The sequence below is a fragment of the Monodelphis domestica genome, chromosome 6 (genome assembly GCF_027887165.1).
Source record: "Monodelphis domestica isolate mMonDom1 chromosome 6, mMonDom1.pri, whole genome shotgun sequence".
NCBI classification, from domain to species: domain Eukaryota; kingdom Metazoa; phylum Chordata; class Mammalia; order Didelphimorphia; family Didelphidae; genus Monodelphis; species Monodelphis domestica.
In genome coordinates this window covers 281,281,325-281,302,372 of record NC_077232.1, presented here as the reverse complement: position 1 = coordinate 281,302,372, position 21,048 = coordinate 281,281,325, and the positions used below count along the sequence as shown (strand labels likewise).

At 35.7% G+C, this 21,048-nt stretch overlaps 1 protein-coding gene across 1 annotated transcript in view; it reads right to left on the bottom strand.

The window, feature by feature from the left end:
* GRID2 (glutamate ionotropic receptor delta type subunit 2) overlaps positions 1-21,048 on the bottom strand; it is a 1,955,631-nt gene that overhangs the window by 293,891 nt on the left and 1,640,692 nt on the right. Inside the window, exon 12 of the mRNA XM_007495736.3 lies at positions 7,030-7,168. Within this exon, the coding sequence (XP_007495798.1) occupies positions 7,030-7,168 (139 nt within the window). The remainder of the gene's footprint in view (positions 1-7,029; positions 7,169-21,048) is intronic.

Below are 21,048 nucleotides of genomic sequence, written 5' to 3'. Positions count from 1 at the left end.
GTGAGAAAGAGGAATATACTTTAAAAAAAGGAAAAATGAAAGATAGAATAAGGTAAATTATCTCAAATGAAAGAGGCATGAAAGAGATTTTATAGTGGAGGGGAAATAGGGAGATAGTGGTAATGCTTGAACTTTAATCTCATCAGAATAGGCTCAAAGAGAGAACAACACACACATTCTGTTTGGTATAGAAATCTTTTTTTTTTTTTACCCAAGTGAGAAATAGGAGGGGTAGGAAGCAAGAGAACATGGAGGAAGTGATAGAAAGGAGAATAGATTAAAGGAGGTAGTCATTAAAGTCCAGTGTCAAGACAATTGTCAGGATTCCCTAGAATGCAGTGGATGACCTTTGTTTCTTTGATATCTGAGATAGTTTTACTGGGTTTTGGCTACTACATATGCTACAGCTTCTTGGAGCCACAAGTTAGAGTGGAAGGACACATAAAAGATGAAAGAGAAGCCCTGAAAAAGGCTTAGCAAGCTCTAACACCAGAGATCCTATTTGTCCTTATAGTTCCTCCAAAAGGAAGAAAGAATGGGTATAGTTTTTCTAAAAACTACATATTCCAATATTTCCTATAGTTTCCTTAATATAGAAGTTGAGCTTTTAGCTTGGATTTGAAAGAGATAAGGGAAGTCTGGGAGTGGACATGAGAATAGAATGCATTCTAGAAATGGGGGTGAGCCAGAAAAATACCTGGGGTTGAGAGATAGATTATTTTGTTTAGTAAACAATAAGGAGACTGATGTCACTAGATGGAAGAGTATGTGGTGCTGACTGGGCAGCTAGTGTAGCCTGAAGGACTTGAAAATGGTGGTGCCCTTGACAGTAAGAAGGAAATTTGGAAGTGGGAAGGTAGATGGCATCTGAGTGATAAGAGAAGAGGAGATTGGGAAAAAAGGGAACTCTTGTGACTACTCTACCCTTTAAATTTTTCAGCAAAAATGTTTAACAAGGTTCTTAGTTGAGACAATGCCATAGGAAATCATAAGCAAGAAAGAATACATTTGAAAGAGCCATGGTGGACCATGGAACAGTGAAATGATTAGAGAAGTATAGAAGTTTTGTCTAATAGCAGTTAGAGTCTAGTTGACATTATGTTACATAAAATTTTGGAGGATCCATTTAGATGGGTAAAATAATTTTTTTCTCCCTTTATTCAGAAGCATATGTTTAGGAAAAAAGACAGTGGATGGTAGGAGTGATCTAAGACTAAGGTTTAGCAGGAAACAATTGATTATATAATGAAGGGGCCAGATACTCAAGAGAAGAGGACATGCAGACATGAGTGGTTCACCAAGAGGACAAGATGGGTAAAGGAGGAGAATGTGGCCAGTGTAGGGGTGAGAGAGTCTGGCAGAGAACTGAATGGTCAAAGGATTGAAAGCCACAATGAAAATGAAGACCAGTGTTTGATACAAAAAGACATCAAGCATCAGTGTAGATTCAATAGATTATGAGTAGATAACAGAACTTTGGAGTTCTTTTTTTCCCTTTCTTAATTACATTTTGGTGATTCTTTTGAGTTCTGTGTTTGGGCATCAATTTTTCTGTTTAAGTCTGGTCTTTTCTTCAGGAATGCTTGGAAATCATCTATTTTATTAAATGACTATACTTTTCCCCTGCAAGAATATAGCCAATTTTTTGGGTAGTTGATTCTTGGTTGTAGACTCAGTTCCCTTGCTTTCCAGAATATTATATTCCATGCCTTCCAGTTCTTCAGTGTAGATGCAGCCAGGTCCTATGTAATCCTGTCTGTGGCTCCATGATATCTGAATTGTTTCTTTTTTTTTTTTAGCAGCTTATAGTATGTTTTCCTTGGTTTGGAAGTTCTTGAATTTAGCTATTCCTGGATATTGTCAGTTGGGGAATTTAATACAGGAGGTGATTTGTGGATTCTTTCAATCTCTACTTTACCCTCTTCTTCAAGAATATCAGGGCAGTTTTCTTTGATAATTTCCCATACAATAATGTTTGAATTTCATCCCTGATATTTTGTACCTCCTTTTCCTTTTGATCTATTTTTATTTGTAGGTCTTATCTTCTACCTTCTTTGCTTCTTTTTCAAGCTGGTCAACTGGCTTTAAAGACACTCTTTTCTTGTTTTAGTTCATTTGTCTCTGTTTCCAGATGATTTATTTTGCTTTTTAAATTCTTTCCCCAATTTTGAATTGTATTTTTGAGTTCTTCCAGAGCACAGGTCTAATTCACTGGAGTTCCTAAGTATTTTCTTGGTATTCCTTGGTCCTCCTCTGTTCCATTTTTTTTTTGTTCATTACATGAATAGAAGCTGTCAATTGTAATTTCTTTTTTTCCCCTTCTTCCACCCTCCTTATTGGCTGTATCTTGCTCCTCTGTTCATTTTCTGGATCCATCAGTTTGGGCTTTTCAGCCCTAAAGTGGCTTCTTCTCTGCTCAGCTGATTAACTGGATTAGGTTGATGGAGCTGACCAGTTGTATTAATGTGCCCTGGGGTCAGATCATCCCCAGCTGTCAGCAGAGGCTGAAGGTGAAAGTGAAGGTGTAGAGGCTGAAGGTGGTTGTCCTCTCTATTCCTTTCTGCCAGCCATCTCCCTGCCAGCTGCCCAGTCAGAGTCCTGAGCTTCCTGTGTTGGTGCCAAGGTATTCTATTGCATTTGAAGCCTTCACCCTGGAATCACAGTCAGTGAGATTCCTACCACAGGTCTCAGTGTCATAGGTGGGGTAGAAGTATTGGATCTTTCCTTTATGCCTGAGAATTCAGTTTTATCTGCATACCTTTCAGGTTGGATTAAGCAGGAGAGACCCATGGCTCTCTCCTACTGCCACACCTGGCTCTCTGTTCACTCTGCACTCTTGCTCCTCTGGTTTTCTGCCAGGTCTGTGAGACTGAATCCCTCTGCCCTCTGGAGAATTCTTCTCTGAACTATTGATAAAATGGATTAAACCAATTGAACTGATCTGCAGAGCTGAATGTGCCTTGAGGACAAAATGTCCAGAAGTGGAGGCCCAAGATGGAGATGTGGTGGCTGAAGGCTGCAATCAGTATGCCCTCTTCTCTGCTTCTCTCCTACAGCTGCCTCCTTGCCAGCTATGGGCAGATCCCTGAGCTTCGTGTAATTGTGGTAGCAAGGCACTCCATCCAGGTTGGAGTCCTGGCTTTGAGATCCCACTCAGGCAGTTTCCTGAGTCTCAGCACAGTAAGTAGGGGAAGGACCCTGGGACCTTCTTTCTTTTTCTTAAACCTGAGAATTCAAACTTCTGTTAAGTTAAATTGAGCAGGAGGGTCCTTCAGCTCTGTCTTCTTGTTGGATTGTGTTTTCTGTCCCCTTTGAAGTGCTTTGTTTTTGATTGGTGTGGAAGGGTTTTCCCAGAGGAATCAACTTTTGCTCCTTCTAAGCCGCCATCTTGACTCAGTCCCAACTTTGGAGTTCTTAAACATGGAGCTGGTTCATTATGGATTTTGGCAAGATCAAGTGTATGACCACCTTTTTTGTATGGCTTGACTGGGATAGAGGAGTAGGTCATGGGAAATGACTAGACTAATGAGGCTAAGGATCATCATTATGTATTTTCAAGTTCCTTAGTACAAAAGCAAAAGTTGGAGAGGAGAAAAGGATTATGAGTCAGGTTCAGAAGTCTTTGAGAAAAGAAGGGAACTATCTCAGAGACCTGTATAGAGCTGCTACCAGGATTTTCATTGGTCTGTAGATGTGGATACTATGGACTGAGAGAAGTTACTGATTGTGAGAGGTGGAGAAACCTATATGTGGAAATGAGAGCAAAGAATATTCCATCTCCCCTAGAGAATCGGGAGAAAATGCTGCTGCTACTGCACTTAGTGGTCAGGGAGGTTGTGTCATCAGTGGGGAGTTGGGGTTGAGGGAGACTCAGAATATAGATGGAGTTGGAAGCAAAAGATGTAATATGAAAGCCAGCTTACTGCCTTTGGAGTAGGCATTACAGAGGGCACAATAGAAGAGATGGTAGGGAATTAGACAGGATGTTCTTTAGAGACTATCCCTTCCAGATGAATATCTGGTCTAATGACTTATGATGTAATGACACCATTTATTTACTCATTTGCTTGCTCTTAATAGAAAGGAATGGATTTTAATCCACTAACATGTCAGCAACAAAACAACCAGACTCTGCAGCACTGAGCCTGAACATTTCCTTTAGGCTAACCTCAAATGTTAGAATAAAGAGAGGTAGTATGGATTGTTATAAAGAATGCCGATTTTGAAGTCAGGAAAACCCAAATTCATGTCCTAGAATCAGAGGATTTGAAAGGAGTCTCAGTAGCTTTCTAGTTCAACTTATATTTGAAAGAAATCTCCACTGCAGTGTACCTCAGCTAGTGATGTCTGAGGTTTTCTATGCTTGAAATCTACTAAAAAACACTCTGGCACCTCTCATGCCAGATAATTTCACTTTTGAACAATATTGTTAAGAAGTCCTACTCTTGACATATCTGTGCTGTGACCTGTGCAAGTCACTCAACCACTCAGTGCCCCAGTTGCTGATAAGCATCAATAAGAGGATCATGTGTTCATATAGCTAAAAGGGATCTCAAAGGTCATTTATTCCAAACTTCCTCATTTTAGAGATGAGAAACCTCTGGCCCTGGAAGGAAAGATAACTTCCCCAATATCACTCAGGTTGTAAGCATCAGAGGTAGTTTTTAAATCCCTGACTTCAAGGTTAATACTTTTTCTACCACATCATGACACCTCAGTGAAATCATATGTCTGGGCAAAAGCAAATCAAATCTATTTATGAAATCAGTGCCAAACAAAACAAAAAGCCTTTCACAAAGTTTCTATAATTAAGTACAGTGCAGCAGAGTACATGCTGGTGGCTTGTGATGTCTTCGAACATAGACTCCAAATCATTTACATACATAAGGTGCTCAAAGAATAATAATTCTCAGTCTAAAGCTATAAATGCATATGATGGCACTGATGCGATCTTTATTTGGATAATGATTACTTTGAATAATAACTGAAAATTTTTTGGCCCACTTTTTTGAAGCTATCTGTGAGTTATACCATAGCAAAAGGAATTCTGCCAGCATCTACCTTGGTGGAGCTCCATTTCAGCAATACCCCCTCCGGGCTGGCAGCCACTAGGGAATAGGCTGCTTCATTTCACATGCATTAGAGAACAACTAGCCACATGCTGCCTTTTACTGAGAGTGAGAAACAAAATTGCCATGAGGGACTTGGAGTAACTATTTTTTTGTCAGGAACTGATCAGGGTATTGGAAACACTTCCAATTGTGTCAATATGGCCTGTGATTTCATCATGGAGAAGAATACAATATTTTGAACTGTTGCCTCATGAAGGGAAATGGAAACTAAATTCATGTTTTTCTTTTTTTTTTTTTTTGGTCCCCACCTCCCATTCTATGGTAGAACACTACCATGATGAGGATGCAAAAGAACTTTTGAGCTTTTGTATTGAAAAAATGACAAATGGAGAATTATACTCTACTGATTTTGAGCATAGAGTGTAATTCTGTAACAATTATTCAAATTCTTACAAAGAAACAAATTTGACTTCTACTTCGAAACCATGAAGAATTTCTGCCAATCAACTTGCCAAAGAAGGCCATTTTTCTCTCCCTAGCTGACACATCCCATTTTTACATTCGTTGCCATTTCTACTCTGTAGAAGTTATTCTGGGAATGGGATGTAGTAGGTACTAATATGTCAACTTCACAGAAAATGCTAGCTAGAAAGAATAGGCACTGTCACATCCTTCCAATATGAGAGGCATGTCCTAAATAGGTTAAAGCGATTAAGGCATGCGTCTCTGGTTTCATTCTGAGAAAAATTTTATAAAACAAATTGGACTTTGAAACTCTCAAGGCTATATCCTGAAAGTATTTTTGGCAATGGCATTTTGAAACAGCTGAAATATAAACTTTTGTTTGTTTAACATGGGAACAGGGATTTCCCATCACATCCAACCCCACTCTTATTCAGATATAATTTTCCTCTGCCAAATCAGTCTGTACATAAGATTAGAGAAAATGGCATTTTATCACATCCCCTGGTGACTTGTAAAAATGTCAGATGGCACAGAAAGGACATAGGGAAGAAAAAAGTAAATCTGAGCCATCCAAAAGATGTAAAATACTTTCTGAATGAGAATCCTAATCTTTCAACTGCTGTATGCTTTCTTTATTTTAAATTAACTAACTGTGAGACATCCAGAATAAGATAGGAATATAAGTCTATCGTATTCTATCAAATCGGAATTAAATAAGTATCTATTGAATTGAATTGAATAAAAAATACTTTAGAGTAAGTTGCTTGTTAAAAGGTTGGGATATCTAACTGCTTTTCTGGAGCAAAGATTTTTACTTGGGGTCAGAAGATAAAACTCTCATTCTTTCTTACTATTTCCTTTATTTTCATCTTATTAGATTCTCTCCCCAGCAAATGCCAATAGAGGTGCTAAAATATATTAGTAATATACCATTTTCTTTCAAGAATTCAGGAATATACATATACATACATTTCTTTATTATGGTATGGGAGTCAGATTTCAACATGGCATGAATCATCAGGGGATTTTGATATAGATCACTTAATAAAATATTTGAAATATAGTTAAAAAAGGATAAAAAGTTTAATCTGATCTAAAATAGCATACCCAACATCTTTCTTTTCATGGAAATTTATATTCACAGACACCATCTAGCTCTTTCCCTTTCCAAGTTTCTACAAACATGGCATACCCACATCATCCAGCCTATCTCTAGTGGCTCGAGTGTTGGACATGGAATCTGGAAGATCTGAATTCAAATTTGACCTCAGGCATTTATTAACTGTGCCTTTCTGGGCAAGTCTCTTAACCTCTCAGCCTCAATTTTCTCATCTATAAAATAGAGATAATAGCTTCTGCCCCCTCAGGATTGTTTTAAAGATTAAATGAGAAAATCTGCAAACCTTAGCATACTATATAAATACTTTTTATTGTCTTCCTTCTTCATCATCATCATCATCATCATCATCAAGCATCATTTGTGTCTACTTACTGAATGGAACTTTCAATTCTTGTGATGGTGAGGAAAGCTGCAAGGTTAGCTGTGTATGATGAGATGACAATCAATGCAAACAGCCACCAAGCTCCCATCATCATTCGAGTGGCCAGGGTTGTGTAGGGGACTTCACCACCTGTTGGACAGAAGAGGAGAAGTTAGCATGTTAATCCACTGAAAAAAGCAACGTGTAATAATGTAATTCCTAAAATGCCCAGAGCACCCTAAGAATAGCATTTCCAGTGATGCCTGCATCATTAATGCCAATATAGTGATCAAAGTTAGATATTAGAGGGCACACAAATTTGGATCATTTACTGTCTTTACTGACTTGATTTTGCCTTTTCATAAGAAGGTGCCATAAGCTCAGTTAAGATGAAACTTTTTAATTAGCCAGTAGTAGTATACTTCCAGTGATTATTTCCCCTCAGTGATTTATAAAGATTATCATATCTTTAGCTTAAGAAGCTAAAAAATAAGGAAAAATATGTGTACAAAAATATTTATAGCCATGTTCTTTGTGGTGGCAAAAAAATTGGAAAATGAGGGGGTGTCCATCAATTGGGAAATGTTTGAACAAATTGTGGTATATGTTGGTGATTGAATACTATTGTGCTCAAAAGAATAATAAAGTGGAGGAATTCCATGGGAACTGGAACAACCTCCAGGAATTGATGCAGAGTGAAAGGAGAACCAGGAGAACATTGTACACAGAGATGGATACACTGTGGCACAATCAAGCATAATGGACTTCTCTACTAGCAGTAATGCAATCATCCAGGACAATTCTGAGATACTTATGAGAAAGAACATTATCTACATCCAGAGAAAAAACTAGTAGGGTAGAAATGCAGAAGAAAAACATTTGCTTGGTCACATGTTTCAATAGGGATATAATTGGGGATGTAGACGCTAAACAATCATTCTATTACAAATATTAATAATATAGAAATGGGTTTTGATCAGTGATGCATATAAAACCTAGTGGAATTGCTCTTTGGCTATGGGAGGGAGGAGGGAGGAAAGGAGGGAAAGAACATGAATCATGTAACCATGGAAAAATATTCTAAATTAACCAAATAAATAACTTTTTAAAAAAAGAAAAAAAGCTAAGGAATGAGAGTTCTGTATAAAAGATGAAATCAAATACAGAAATTTTCTTATTAAAAAAAGAAGCTAAAACATTCTCTCCTTTTTAGGGATATGCTGATTAGGAACTAAATGGTTCTGATGATTTAGGAATTCATGCCATATATATTTATATGTCCTCCTGCCCACGTAAATGTAGTTAAAAGGGCTTGATTTCACATAATTTGTTGGCAGGAAAAAGTTAGTAATGGTCAATCAATCAACAATCATTCATTCTGTACCTACTACTTCTCTGAATTTTAAAAGTAGTTTCAGTATGATCTGATGCTTCTCTTTGGGCATAATCTGTATAATAACACTTATAATTATAAGAAACCTTGGAGATCATATTCTGGATATATAGATAAAGTAGTTTAATCACTAATTCTCACAATACATTTTTCTAAAACTGTGGAAAGATATTTTTGACATTCTTTTTTCCAAAATACATGGTTTTAAAAAGATGAAACCAAGAGGAGAGAGAAGGCCATTTAAAACATGCATAACTATTATTTTGGAATGAGAAATTAATTTAATAAATATGTACTAGAAAAACTGTATGATTTTATTCAACTAAAGACTGAATGTTAATAAGGGAATATCAATTAGAATAATCATGAATTATTTTTCTGTTAGCTTTAGAGTCACAAGAGTAGTTATTAGTTTGATTAAAATAAGGACTGGATTTTTACCACTCATAAGAAAGTGCATTTTTCTATAGATTCAAGAGGTTTATAGAAATAACAATGTCAAAAAATTGGCTTCCTGAAACAAAAAAATTGATAACATCATAATTAATAGGTTGGTTCATGCCATTTCTCCAACTTTTTGACTTAAGGAGTTGACTTCTAATATAGTCAGACAACTACTGGATTTGGTAGTAGAGGACATGGATATGAATCATGATTCAGCTACTTAATATCTAACTTAAAATAAGTATCAATATATCTGGGTGTCATTTTCTTAATCTGTAAAATGTGAATTTTGAAATGACCCAATTTTTAAGATTTCTTCAAATCCTAGAATGACTTGAGTTTGACAAAAATATTGAGATTTTCATTATTACAAACAGGACCTGCTTTGGAAAGGGCTAATACAAGCTCACTAAATCAAATAAACTTTAAAAAGGATACAGTATATTTTATCCTAATCATAAATAAAGGTTATAGAAATAGAATAATTTATCCTATGGCAAGACTATGAAATGTGATAGAACTACCTTGAAGAAGCTAATAACTGATACTTAACAGTCAGGATGCATTGTTTGTTTAGTTATTGTTTCATCATTGTTGTGGTAGACCACAATATAATATAGACATTCTGAAAAAGTCATATGATCACTACAAGGCTTTTTAAATTCATGCTATTTACATCCTCTACTTTCCTCCCATACAACCACCACCTTTTGCAGGCCATCATTACTTCTTGCCTAAACTATTGCAATAGCCTTCTAATTTGTTTTCCTGCTACAATCCATCTAATTCTAAGTTGCCAGTGATTTTTCTGACATATGGTTCTGCTAATGTTATGCTTCTCCTTCAAATCATTAGACTCCAATAGCTTCCTGTTCACTCTAAGATCAAATATAAAATTCCCTATTTGACATTTAGTGATCTTCATATCCTTTTCAGTCTTTTCACCCTTTACTTCCCTCAAAAAAATTTATTTGCAATTTACAAACATGATCAAATTTGATCCTCACAGTAATCCTGTAGGACATGTTTTATTATCATCACTTTATAGATAAGAAAACTATGATTCTGTGATGCTGTGACTAGATCAGTTTTACACATCAGTTTTCTTTCCATTATAGCATAAATTTCATTCATTCATTTATCCATCTAACAAATCTTAAACAAAATGAAACCAACTGAAAGTAGAGAATGCTGAAAAGAAAGACAGATTTGATGAATAAGTGACTGAGGAGATGGTTCTGGGAAATGTAATTCGAATATATCGAGAGTGACTAATAAAGAATAGGGATATAACTTGGTAAACTGGGTAAAATGTTTTTGCCTAATAGTTGTGATTAAAAAAAATTAATTGAAAATTTGGGGTAAGGGAAATAACCTCCCTTAAATAATTGTTAATCCAGATACCACAGAGAAGACTAAGTACATACACCATTGGAAATAGAAATGAGTAGAAAGGATTAATAATTTATATGATAATATATTTAATTAAAAAAATTTACACTTTGAAAATTTTATTTAGTCAATTTAGAACTTTATTCCTTGGTTACAAGAATCATATTTTTTCCCTCCCTCCCATCCTCCCACCCCTTCTCCTAGCCAACAAACAGTTCTACTAGGTTTTACATGTGTCCTTGATCAGAACCTATTTCCATATTGTTGATGTTTGCACTAGGATGTTCATTTATAGTCTACATCCCCAATCATATCCCCCTCCACCCATGTAATCAAGCAGTTGTTTTTCTTCGGTGTTTTTGCTACCATTTTCTCATAGAATCCTCCAGGTTGTTCAAGATAACTAGTCCATTACATTTGATTGTACCACAGTGTATTAGTCTCTGTGTACAATGTTCTCCTAGTTCTGCTCCTCTCATACTGCATTAACTCCTGGAGGTCTTTCCAGTTCCCATAGAATTCCTCCAGTTCATTATTCCTTTGAGCACAATTGTATTCTATCAACAACATATACCACAATTTGTTCAGCCATTCCCCAATTGAAGAGCATCCCCTTATTTTCCAATTTTTGCCACCACAAAGAGCACAGCTATGAATATTTTTGTACAGGTCGTTTTCCTTATTATCTCTTTGGGGTACACACCCAGTAGTGGTATGGCTAGATCAAAGGGCAGACAGTCTTCTAGGGCCCTTTGTATATAGTTCCAAATTGCCCTCCAGAATGGTTGGATCAGTTGACAACTCCACCAGCAATAAATTAATGTCCCTACTTTGCCACATCCCCTCCAGCATTCATTACTTTCCTTTGCTATCATGTTAGTCAGTCTGCTAGGTGTGAGGTGAAACCTCAGAGTTGTTTTGATTTTCATTTCTCTGATTATGAGATTTAGAACACACTTTTTCTTGTGCTTATTAATAGTTTTGATTTCTTTAGCTGAAAATTGTGTATTCATGTCCCTTGTCCATTTATATGATAATATATTTTAAAAGACAGTCAGGAATAAAACCAGTAAGAGCAAAGCATGAGTTATAAACAAAGGGAACTAGAAAGTTTCACTTAAGGCAAATTCTAAATAACTATCCATGAGACTTCATGGGATGATGACAATAAGGTTTACAAAAGATAGATCTTGCTCATAAGGAAAAGAATAGTTAATGGGGGTAATCAAAAATAATTTTAATACTAAGATTAGCTCATTAGGAAATTCAGTAACTAAAACAGAGAATTGTGATGTAAAGTATTTGGGTAAAAAGCAGCAAAAAGAAGCAAAAAATAAATATTTATTATGAGAACAAAATATTCCTTAGTGGAGAAGCTTAGGAACTGGTTCAGTCTTCCCCTCCAGCCCAAACTCTGTTCTTGTTATATTTGTTGTTATACTTGTGATCTTCTCCAACTCCTTGAATTTTCTAGCCTTCTCAGATGTCCACTTATCTCCAAGTTGGTCTCTAAGAAGGATGGAATTAGATGTGCTTGTTTTTTATCACACATCTGCTCTTAAACTTAAAAAGGACCTTCTTGTCCTCCCATTTCTCTCTTTGCCTTATTCTTCTTGAAACTTTTCTTTGGATTTACACAAATTCTTATTCCACTGCTCTTTCCCAGGATTTCCCTGTCTACTTCCTCTTATTTTAATATTTTCCCTTAAAAATTATAATCTTTTAGTTAACCTCAACTTCATTCTGCCTTTCATCTTTAGATGTTCTGTCACTTCTCATTCCTTTCCAAACCTCAACTAGGATTACCAACATTATCATTATTTTCCATTCCTCCACTGTCAGAGGAAGTTAAACAACCCTGTCAACTAGAGCCACTAAAATTTTATGCTTTTCAATTGGGTTCTTACTGCTCCACATCAATCATTTTACTCTTCCCAGATTGATTGAACTCCTTAGGAAGACTATTCCAAATCTTCTCTTTTCTTACATCAATACTGTGCACTTCCTTTTATCCCAACAAACCTCAGTGAAAAAAAAATTGAGGCCAAACCATTATGAGATTCCTTTCTTCCAAATCTCTATACTTCTAATCTTCTCAACACCTTCCTCCTTCTCCATCCCAACTCATTCACTCAACTTTTGCTCTAGCTTCAGAGAATGATTGAATTTCTTTCTGACAATGCTAGCCCTTGTGCCTATGATCTCATCTTTTACTATATCCTTTGGGATCTTACCACTTTGATCACTCTCTCTCTCTATTTTTCACATTTTCCTTATATACTGGCTCATTACTCCATTGCTGCTCACAAAATGCTCATACTTTATAAAAACAAAACAAAAATAACAATCAAAAGTTCAAGTTATCACCTATAGCTCTCTTCCTTTATAGCCAAAGTCCAAAAAATATCTATAAACATTACTTCCATTTTCTCACTTCAACTCACTTTTTAGCCCCTTGCTAGATTCTGATTCCAACAATTGACAAAAACCCAAAGGTCATCACTGATAACTTTTTATTGCTATATCTATCAGTCTTTTCTCAGTTCTTTTCCTTCTTGACTTCTATGTGTTTGACAATTCCTCCTTCTTCCTCTTTCTCGTATCCAAACAATTGCCAAATCTTGTCAATTCTACTTTCTCAACATCTTTCACATCTAAATTCTTCTCTCTACCCAAGTCACAACCAATCTAGCTTATGCCCTTATTATCTTTTGTCCAGATTTTTGAAATAGCCTCCTGAAAGATCTCCTCTGAATCTACTCTAACCTTCTTCAGTCTATCCTCCACATTGCAAACAAGTTGATATTCCTAAATATGAGAATGTTCATGTCATTTACCAAGTCAAGAAGTTTTAGTAGATTCCTATTGCCCCTAGGGGAAAAAATATACATTCTCACATTTGGCGATTTTTACAATCTGATCCCAGAATATCTTTCCAGGTTTCCTTTCCCCCTACAGGTTCTGCTCCCTGCCTGTCCCCCCCCCCCCATTCCCAATCTATATTCTAGGATTTTTAGCTTACTTCATGTTTCTTGTATATGGCAATCCATTTTCACTTATTTTGCCTCTTTATATCCTCCCCCTCCCCACCTCCACCTTATTCCCTGACTGGCATTTTTCTGATTCAATTCAAATGCCACATTCTCTGATCCCTCCCGTTGTTAGTATACCCAACTCCAGTTACTTTGTATTTATTTCATATATATGCTAATTTATCTACTAACTTATCTAAGTATTTCATCATCATCTTACTTTTGTATTCATGGAACTAGTCCCTACCAGAGTGCATAACACATAGTAGGTGCTTAATAAATAATTGTTGATTAATTGATTGGTGATGAGGATGATCTTTAGATTCAAAATATGAAAAATTATAATAATTGATGAAAACTGAAGTTAAGTAAGGAGGTCATAAGGAAACTTAGTTCTTTCCTCACTGACTTCATGTCACCAGACCTGGATGAAAATTTCCCCAAGATAATGAAAGGAGTTGCAGATGGGATTACTGAATCTATATCAGAGTTCTTTGCAAAACTGCTATGAGACAGAGTTGAGGATAAGTTTGGAAAATGTTGAGAGAGAGAGACAGAGAGAGAAGGGGAAAGGGAGAGAGAAGGAAAGAAGTTGGAAGAGAGGGAGAGGAGATAGAAAGAAGAAATAGTAATAGTAATAGAAACTCTATAGGTTCCTGAGAATGACAATTTATGGCAAATGTATGCATTTTGTGAGAGTGTGTGTGTATACACATATGCTACATATACATACATACTTACACACATATGTGTCAATGTAGAAAACAATAAGAGTAAGCATAGCTTCATAAAGAATCATTCATGCCAGAGTAAGCGTTCTTTCTTTCTCTTTTTTCTTCCTTCCTTCCTTCCTTCCTTCCTTCCTTCCTTCCTTCCTTCCTTCCTTCCTTCCTTCCTTCCTTCCTTCCTTTCTCTCTCTCTCTCTCTCTTTCTTTCTTTCTCTCTCTCTCGTTCTCTCTCTCGTTCTCTATCTCGTTCTTTCTTTCTTTCTTTCTTTCTTTCTTTCTTTCTTTCTTTCTTTCTTTCTTTCTTTCTTTCTTTCTTTCTTTCTTTCTTTCTTTCTTTCTTTCTTTCTTTCTTTCTTTCTTTCTTTCTTTCTTTCTTTCTTTCTTTCTTTCTTTCTTTCTTTCTTTCTTTCTTTCCTTCTTTCTTTCTTTCTTTTTGACAGACTTCCTAACATAGCAGATGAGGGGTAAATTTTTTCATTAGAGGTCTAATATACTTATATTTCAGTAAAATGTCATAATACATTTGTAAACAAGATGGGGAGACTTTGGTTAGATGTTAATAAAATTAACTAGTTGAATGGCTAAGTGAAAAGGGTAATAATGAAGCAGTGGATGTCAATTTGGAGCAATAAAGACTCATAATTTGCAACAGCAAACCAGTTTGCAGTTCTGGTTCTAGTACATATGTGAGAATTTTATAGCACAGAGGATGTACATTGTATTTCTGCCACAGGCACATAAGTACCATCTGTGTTCAATTTGCAGGGCACCTTCCCTGTTAGAAGAGAATGTCTAGAATCTCAAGAAATGCATTTATTCTTCCTGAAAATGACAAATGTAGGATTTCAATGAAAAACAAAGAAGGAAAAGGATGTTATGAGGTAGAGGAAAATCTTTTCCTTTGTTGAGAGTTTGGAAGGTATAAGAATGTCATAGCAATAAGAAAGACTATTCAATATTTGTCATTAAGAAACAAATATAAGAGGTAGAGATAAGTAGTGGAGTACTATTAGGAAGGATAGCTAAGGTCCCCTTCTACCACAAACTCCATCAAACACATTTAGGATATGTACCAGACTGAGTTCTCTAATTGGTAATCCAAGAAAATAATCTCAATTCCATGTTTTTTTTTTCTAGCCCATTTTGGCATAAGGAGACAAAGACGTTCATGAACATTGGGAGTAGATTGTAGCCAGAAGCTGCCATTTTGATTATTCCAGGTCAGGGAAAGGCCATGCACCAGGATAAGAAGAGATTGCAAATTCATCAAAGAAGGAACGAAATTTGTGCAAAGTGCTGAAATAGGTGTAAACTGTTGCTCACCACACAGTTCCAGTTGATAGATCCAGGGCTGATTGAAGAAGGGACCTGTGCCTAGGGGTGGTATTCCAGGGTGAGGAGTAGTCATGGGCCCTAGTGGTATAAAGAGCAAGGAGCAAGTTCAGAAGCAAGAAGCATCTGTGTGCCTCAAATCCTAGGAGCAGATTGGAGTCTTAGTTATAGTTTCCAATCTAGTGAAAAGCCTATACTGGAATAACTACAATAGGAATCACAGATCAAAGCCATGGTTCTATTACTCTGAACCAGCAGACCTGTATATTGCTGAAAGTCACTGGAACTCTAATTGAGTAAACCCACAGGTATGTTGCTCATAACCAAACTCAGATCAAGAACTTGTATAGCTCAGTACAGAAATTGGACTTTGCCCTGGAAGTTTTTAGTTTCTCAGCATGTTACTTTGAGATCCTGTAATAATGTTCAATGTTCAATATCCCAAGAAAACAGCATGATGATCACTTCAGACATTTTCTTCACAGGTATGAAGAGCCCAGTCATAACACAAAATGTGAAGTCAGAAAGTAGGACAAAATAATGGTGATACAAAAAAAATAAGAATTCTATCATAAAAAAGCAAATCCAGAAGATAAGCTTGGCTCTAAATCATTTCCAACAGAGACTCAAAGTAAAACAAATATTAGCATAAGTTCAATTAGAATTCCTAGCAATGAAGCAAGAAGTCAAAATGTTTGATAAATTAAATGAGAATACTAGAGGAAAAAATGAATCAGGAATGAGCTATGAAGAAAGAACTAGAAATAGAATTAATGGTTTTGGCACAAGAATTGCAAAACCTTGTCCAGGAAACAAACTACTTGAGAATTTGAATGCACCAAATGAAGATAAGGACTCCATTAGAAAATAAGAAATATTAAAATAAAGGCAAAAGACTGAAAAAATAGAAGAAAATTTAAGACACATCATAAAAAATCCAACTGATCTGCAAAACAGATAAAGGAGAGATAACTTGAACTACCTGAAAGCCATAGTAATTTGAAAATCATATCCATATTTACATCATATTTTAAAAAATCTTAAAAGAAAGTTGTCCATATTTTACAATCAGAGGACAAAGAAGAAACACAAAAACTCCAAAAGTAACCAAAAAAAAAGAAAACTTTCACGAACATTACAACTAAAATCCACAGTTTCCAAGTCAAATTAAAACAGTGCAACCCCTTACAATAGAGCATTCCAGTACTGAGGACTCAATAGACAGCTGGTTGCACAATGGTTAGAACACTAGACTTTGAGTTAGGGAGACTCACCTTCATGAATTCAATTCTGGTCTCAGATATACACTAGCTATGTGACCCTGGGCAAGTCACTCAACCCTAGTTGCCTCAATTTCCTCTAACTAGAGAAGGAAATTGCAAACCACTTAGTATCTTTGCCAAAAACAACAACAAAAAAATACCAACAGGATCATGAAGAGAGTCAGGCAGGATTAGGAAACAATTAAACAACAACTGAAGCATAAAGGAACAGAGAACTTGGAATATGATATTCTCAAAAGGCAAAGAATAATGCTTAAACCAATCAAAATAACTTCCTCAGCAAAAATGAATATAATCTTACCTAGAGGCGGTGTAAGGAGATATGAGGGAGGGTGGATTTCTTTTAATGGAAAATTTACATGCCTTCTTGATACAAAAACCAGAGTAAAAGGAGTAATAATGTTCTCTGTCCTAGTTATATCACCTCTGGTGTCTGGTTTTCTCTATTTGGTTTATGTCATATTTAAGGAAAGACATTGATCAATTGGAGCTGGTCCATTGGAGAGCACTCTGAAGAGTGAAGAGTGGGAAAGGTAAGGATCATGCCATATGAATATCAATAAAAGTAGCTGGAGTTGGGAAAAGAATGCTTAGGTAGAAAAGGACAACTATTTTCAATTATCTGTTGTGATATCATTAGATTTTTTTTTCCCACATAGTCTCAAAATTTAGAATTATCAACAATGGGCACCAATTAAGTGAAGACACAAATTAAGGCCTTTTTTGGGGGGGGTTTGGTTCAGCCTTGTGATTTCATCTAGGATATTTCTTTCTCTGATGCACTCTGTTCCACAATTTATAATTTTGGATATTTGCTAGAGAACTAAAAATGCCCCAGGTCACACAGGCAGTATTTGTCAGAAATGGAACTTGAAACCAGGTCTTTTTGACTCCACCACCAAGGTTACACAAAGGGAAACTCTTTAGTAATGACGAATGTAAAATTGAGATTTGAACTCTGGACTCCATTCCCCAGGAGTCCTTGCTAGCTCCCAGAATGCCCTCTAATCTCACTGAATTCTCACCTGGGACGAGAGCAAAATTCTATTTAAAGGGTCTTCCCTGTAGGCGGGGTCTCTTTACTTCCTGTCTCCTCTGGCAAACAGATGAGTCTCATGATGTGAGTGAAATTTCAGGTGGGCCTCATGGCCCACCTGGCACCTGCCTTTTCTTACTTGTATATTCTTAAATCCTCAACCTTTAATAAACCTCATAAAATATAATACTCCTTGCAGAGAGAAACTAATTTCTACCTGCCTCAGTCTCCCCTAAATTTTAATTATTACACAACCATCCCAAAGTGAAATAATCTCACCCAGAAGGTAGTAGGTTCCCTTCTCATTGTAAGCTCTCAAGAAGTAGAGGTAAAAAAAGATCTTTTCAGGGGAAATTACTTCTCTTTTATGGCTCACATAACCTCTTATATTCCTTCTAATTATGGAATTTTGAAATTAGTTTATTAAACAACATTTTCAGGGCTCTTTGGCAATTTTTTTGGGAGATAAAAAGTTTAGTTTTGATATAGTTTGTACTCCTGGAGCTTATTACACTCACATCTATAATATTCAATTGTCCATCACAAATACACTGAGAAGCAAAGGTTGGGGGGAAATAAAGTAATAACTACGCTATAAAATAGTATATGCCATTTTCTATAGGTAAATAGATATTATCCCAGCCTACATTCATATTAAAAAAAAATCTCACTCATTCAAAACTTAGTGTGGCAAAATGGAGAGATAGAGAGTTGACCTTAAAGTCAAAAAGACTTGGCCTCAAGATGGCTGTGTTGTTTAATTTCTGTGAGATCCTGGAAACTCCCCAATACAGTAAACTGCTTAGAATTTGCCAACATGTATTGGTAGAGGGAGTTTTCTCTCTTAAGAGTTTCCAGTGCCAAAGAAACCACTGGTCCAGGTCCTAAGTGTATCCATTCAGAACTTTTACCTAGATTTTAGTAGTTTAAACAAAACTACTATTTTTCCTCTACCCTTTTTATTCCTGGAAAATGGTTTCTTGAGATGAAGGTGATGTTTATAAGAAGAGTATTTTCATTTGAAAAGGTCTAATGGATTTTTTTTTCCAGATCCTGGAGAAAACAAGGAAAAGGAAAAAAAAATCTTGTTCCACAGGTGATTCAGATGATTATGCCTAGCCAGCAATATTTTAGGAATTTTACTGATTTATCATTTACATTTCCAAAATGAAGAGGTTCCAATTATTTAAATACTTTTGTTTTTCAAAATTTAATATCAGTTGAGCATTGAAAGAATTTGAACTTTGATTATCCCATATGAATAAAAAAAGTTCTTTCTAACATGACTCTGATTCTTCTGATGAAACCAGGGAAAATGATATTTCAGTAACTGGGTTTCTTGAAGATAAAAATGAACTTTGTAATTGCTGAAGATAGAGCTTCAAATTTAGCATAAGTAGTTAATGAATTTTTTTCAAAATTGATCTCAATAGAATGGATTATTTCCCATTTAAATGCCTTTGGAACCCTTCAATCAAAAATGAATTGTAATCAAATTAAAATAGCAGCTAGACATATCAAATGAACTCAAGTGGCTGATTGTTCTTTTAACTTTGAGGTGCCAATCTCCACAGCTCAAATGTAAATTAAATGAAATTAGATTTCAAGTTCCCGAAACTCTTCACAATTGATCATATTAATAACTTTTTTAGCAGTCTAGCCTCTCAAATATTCCAAATACAGAGTTTTGACCATTTTACTTCAAAATTTTAGTCCCTTCCCCATTGCCTCCAATCAAATATACAAATTCTTTTAGCTACCTACCATTTTAATTCCTTCACAATCTGATCTGACCTGCCTTTTTGGATGTTGTAAATCATTCCTCCTTCCCCTATTGACTCTCTCTATTCAAACTTTCCTGAATTTAATTTGCTTCTTTGCTTTTTATCCAGACTGTCACTCAGGTGGGGAATGCATTCCCTTTTTGTCTATACCAATTCAAATCCCAGTGTATTACTTCAAAAGTCTGCTCAAGTACTTCCTCCTATGGGAAGCTTCACTGCCAAAGCTTATGGTGTTTTCTCGATCTTGGAACTGCTTTCTATTTCTTTCCTTTACTTTTACTTTTTCTTTTCTAACCCAAATCACCTTCAGTAGCCTATAAACTTTCTTGAGGGTAGGATTGTTTTTGGCTTTTGGCTTTGTATCTCTAGTATTTATCCAAATTGCAGACACTACCAGACACATATATTTGTTGCATTGGAATTAATTTTTAAAATTCACTCTATTAGGCCAAGAGGGCAGAGTAGAGTTATGGAAACCTCTCTAAATAATCCTTTCCCCCCAAAAAAAACCCCTTAAAATAAGGCTTCAAAATGAAGTAGCAGAACCAACAAAGGACAGCTTGAGGCAAGCTTACCAGTGAAAAGAATCTGGTAGGTAGGCAGGAAATATTTGTTTCAATGAGGTGAGAAGGTAACACAGCAAGGAGCCCACTGGCAAGCCAACAGCAAGACCTCTCACTCCCCTACTGCTCCAGATTCCAAACCTCTGCCCAAGCCAGCAATGAGGAACAGAGATCTGCCCAAGGCAGCAGAAAAGCACCCCTCCTCCCCAGCCTCTAAAAGGCTGGAGCCCTATCATGAAGTCCAAAATCCACAGCTGGGGATGGAAATAACGATTATTTCAATAGATGCAAAAAAGTTTTTGGCAATATACAACACTAATTTTTATTTAAAACATCTTAGAATATTAGAGTAAATGGACCTTTCCTTAAAATGATAAGTAATATCTATCCAAAACTATCAATGAGCATTATCTGTAATGAGGTTTAGCTAGAAGACTTCCCAGTAGGAATTGAGGTGAAACAAGGGTGTCCACTGTTACTACTAGTATCCAATATTATACTAGAATTGCTAGATATTGCAATAAGATAAGAAAAAGAAATGGAAGAATTTAGAACAGGCAATAAGGAAACTATACTATCACTCTTTGCAGATGATATGATGGTATACTTAGAGAATCATAGAGAATCAACTAAAAAACTAGTTGAAATAATAACTTTGTTTTAGGATACAAAATAAACTCACACAAATCACCAGCATTTCTATATATTGACAACAAAATCCTGCAGGAAGAGATAGGAAGAGAAATTCCATTTAAAATAACGAGACAATATAAAATATTTGGGAGTCTCTCTGCCAAAGCATATGTAGGAACTATATGAAGACAATTACAAAACACTTTTCACATAAAAACAGAGCTAAACAATTGGAAAAATTTTAATTGCTCATGAGTAGGCTGAGTTAATATAATAAAATTAAAATTCTATCTAAATTGATTTACTTATTCAATATCATACTAATCAAGTTATGAAAAGTTATTTTATAGAGCTAGAAAAAAATAACAAAATTCATCTGGAGCCAGGGAAATAATGAAAAAAAATACAAA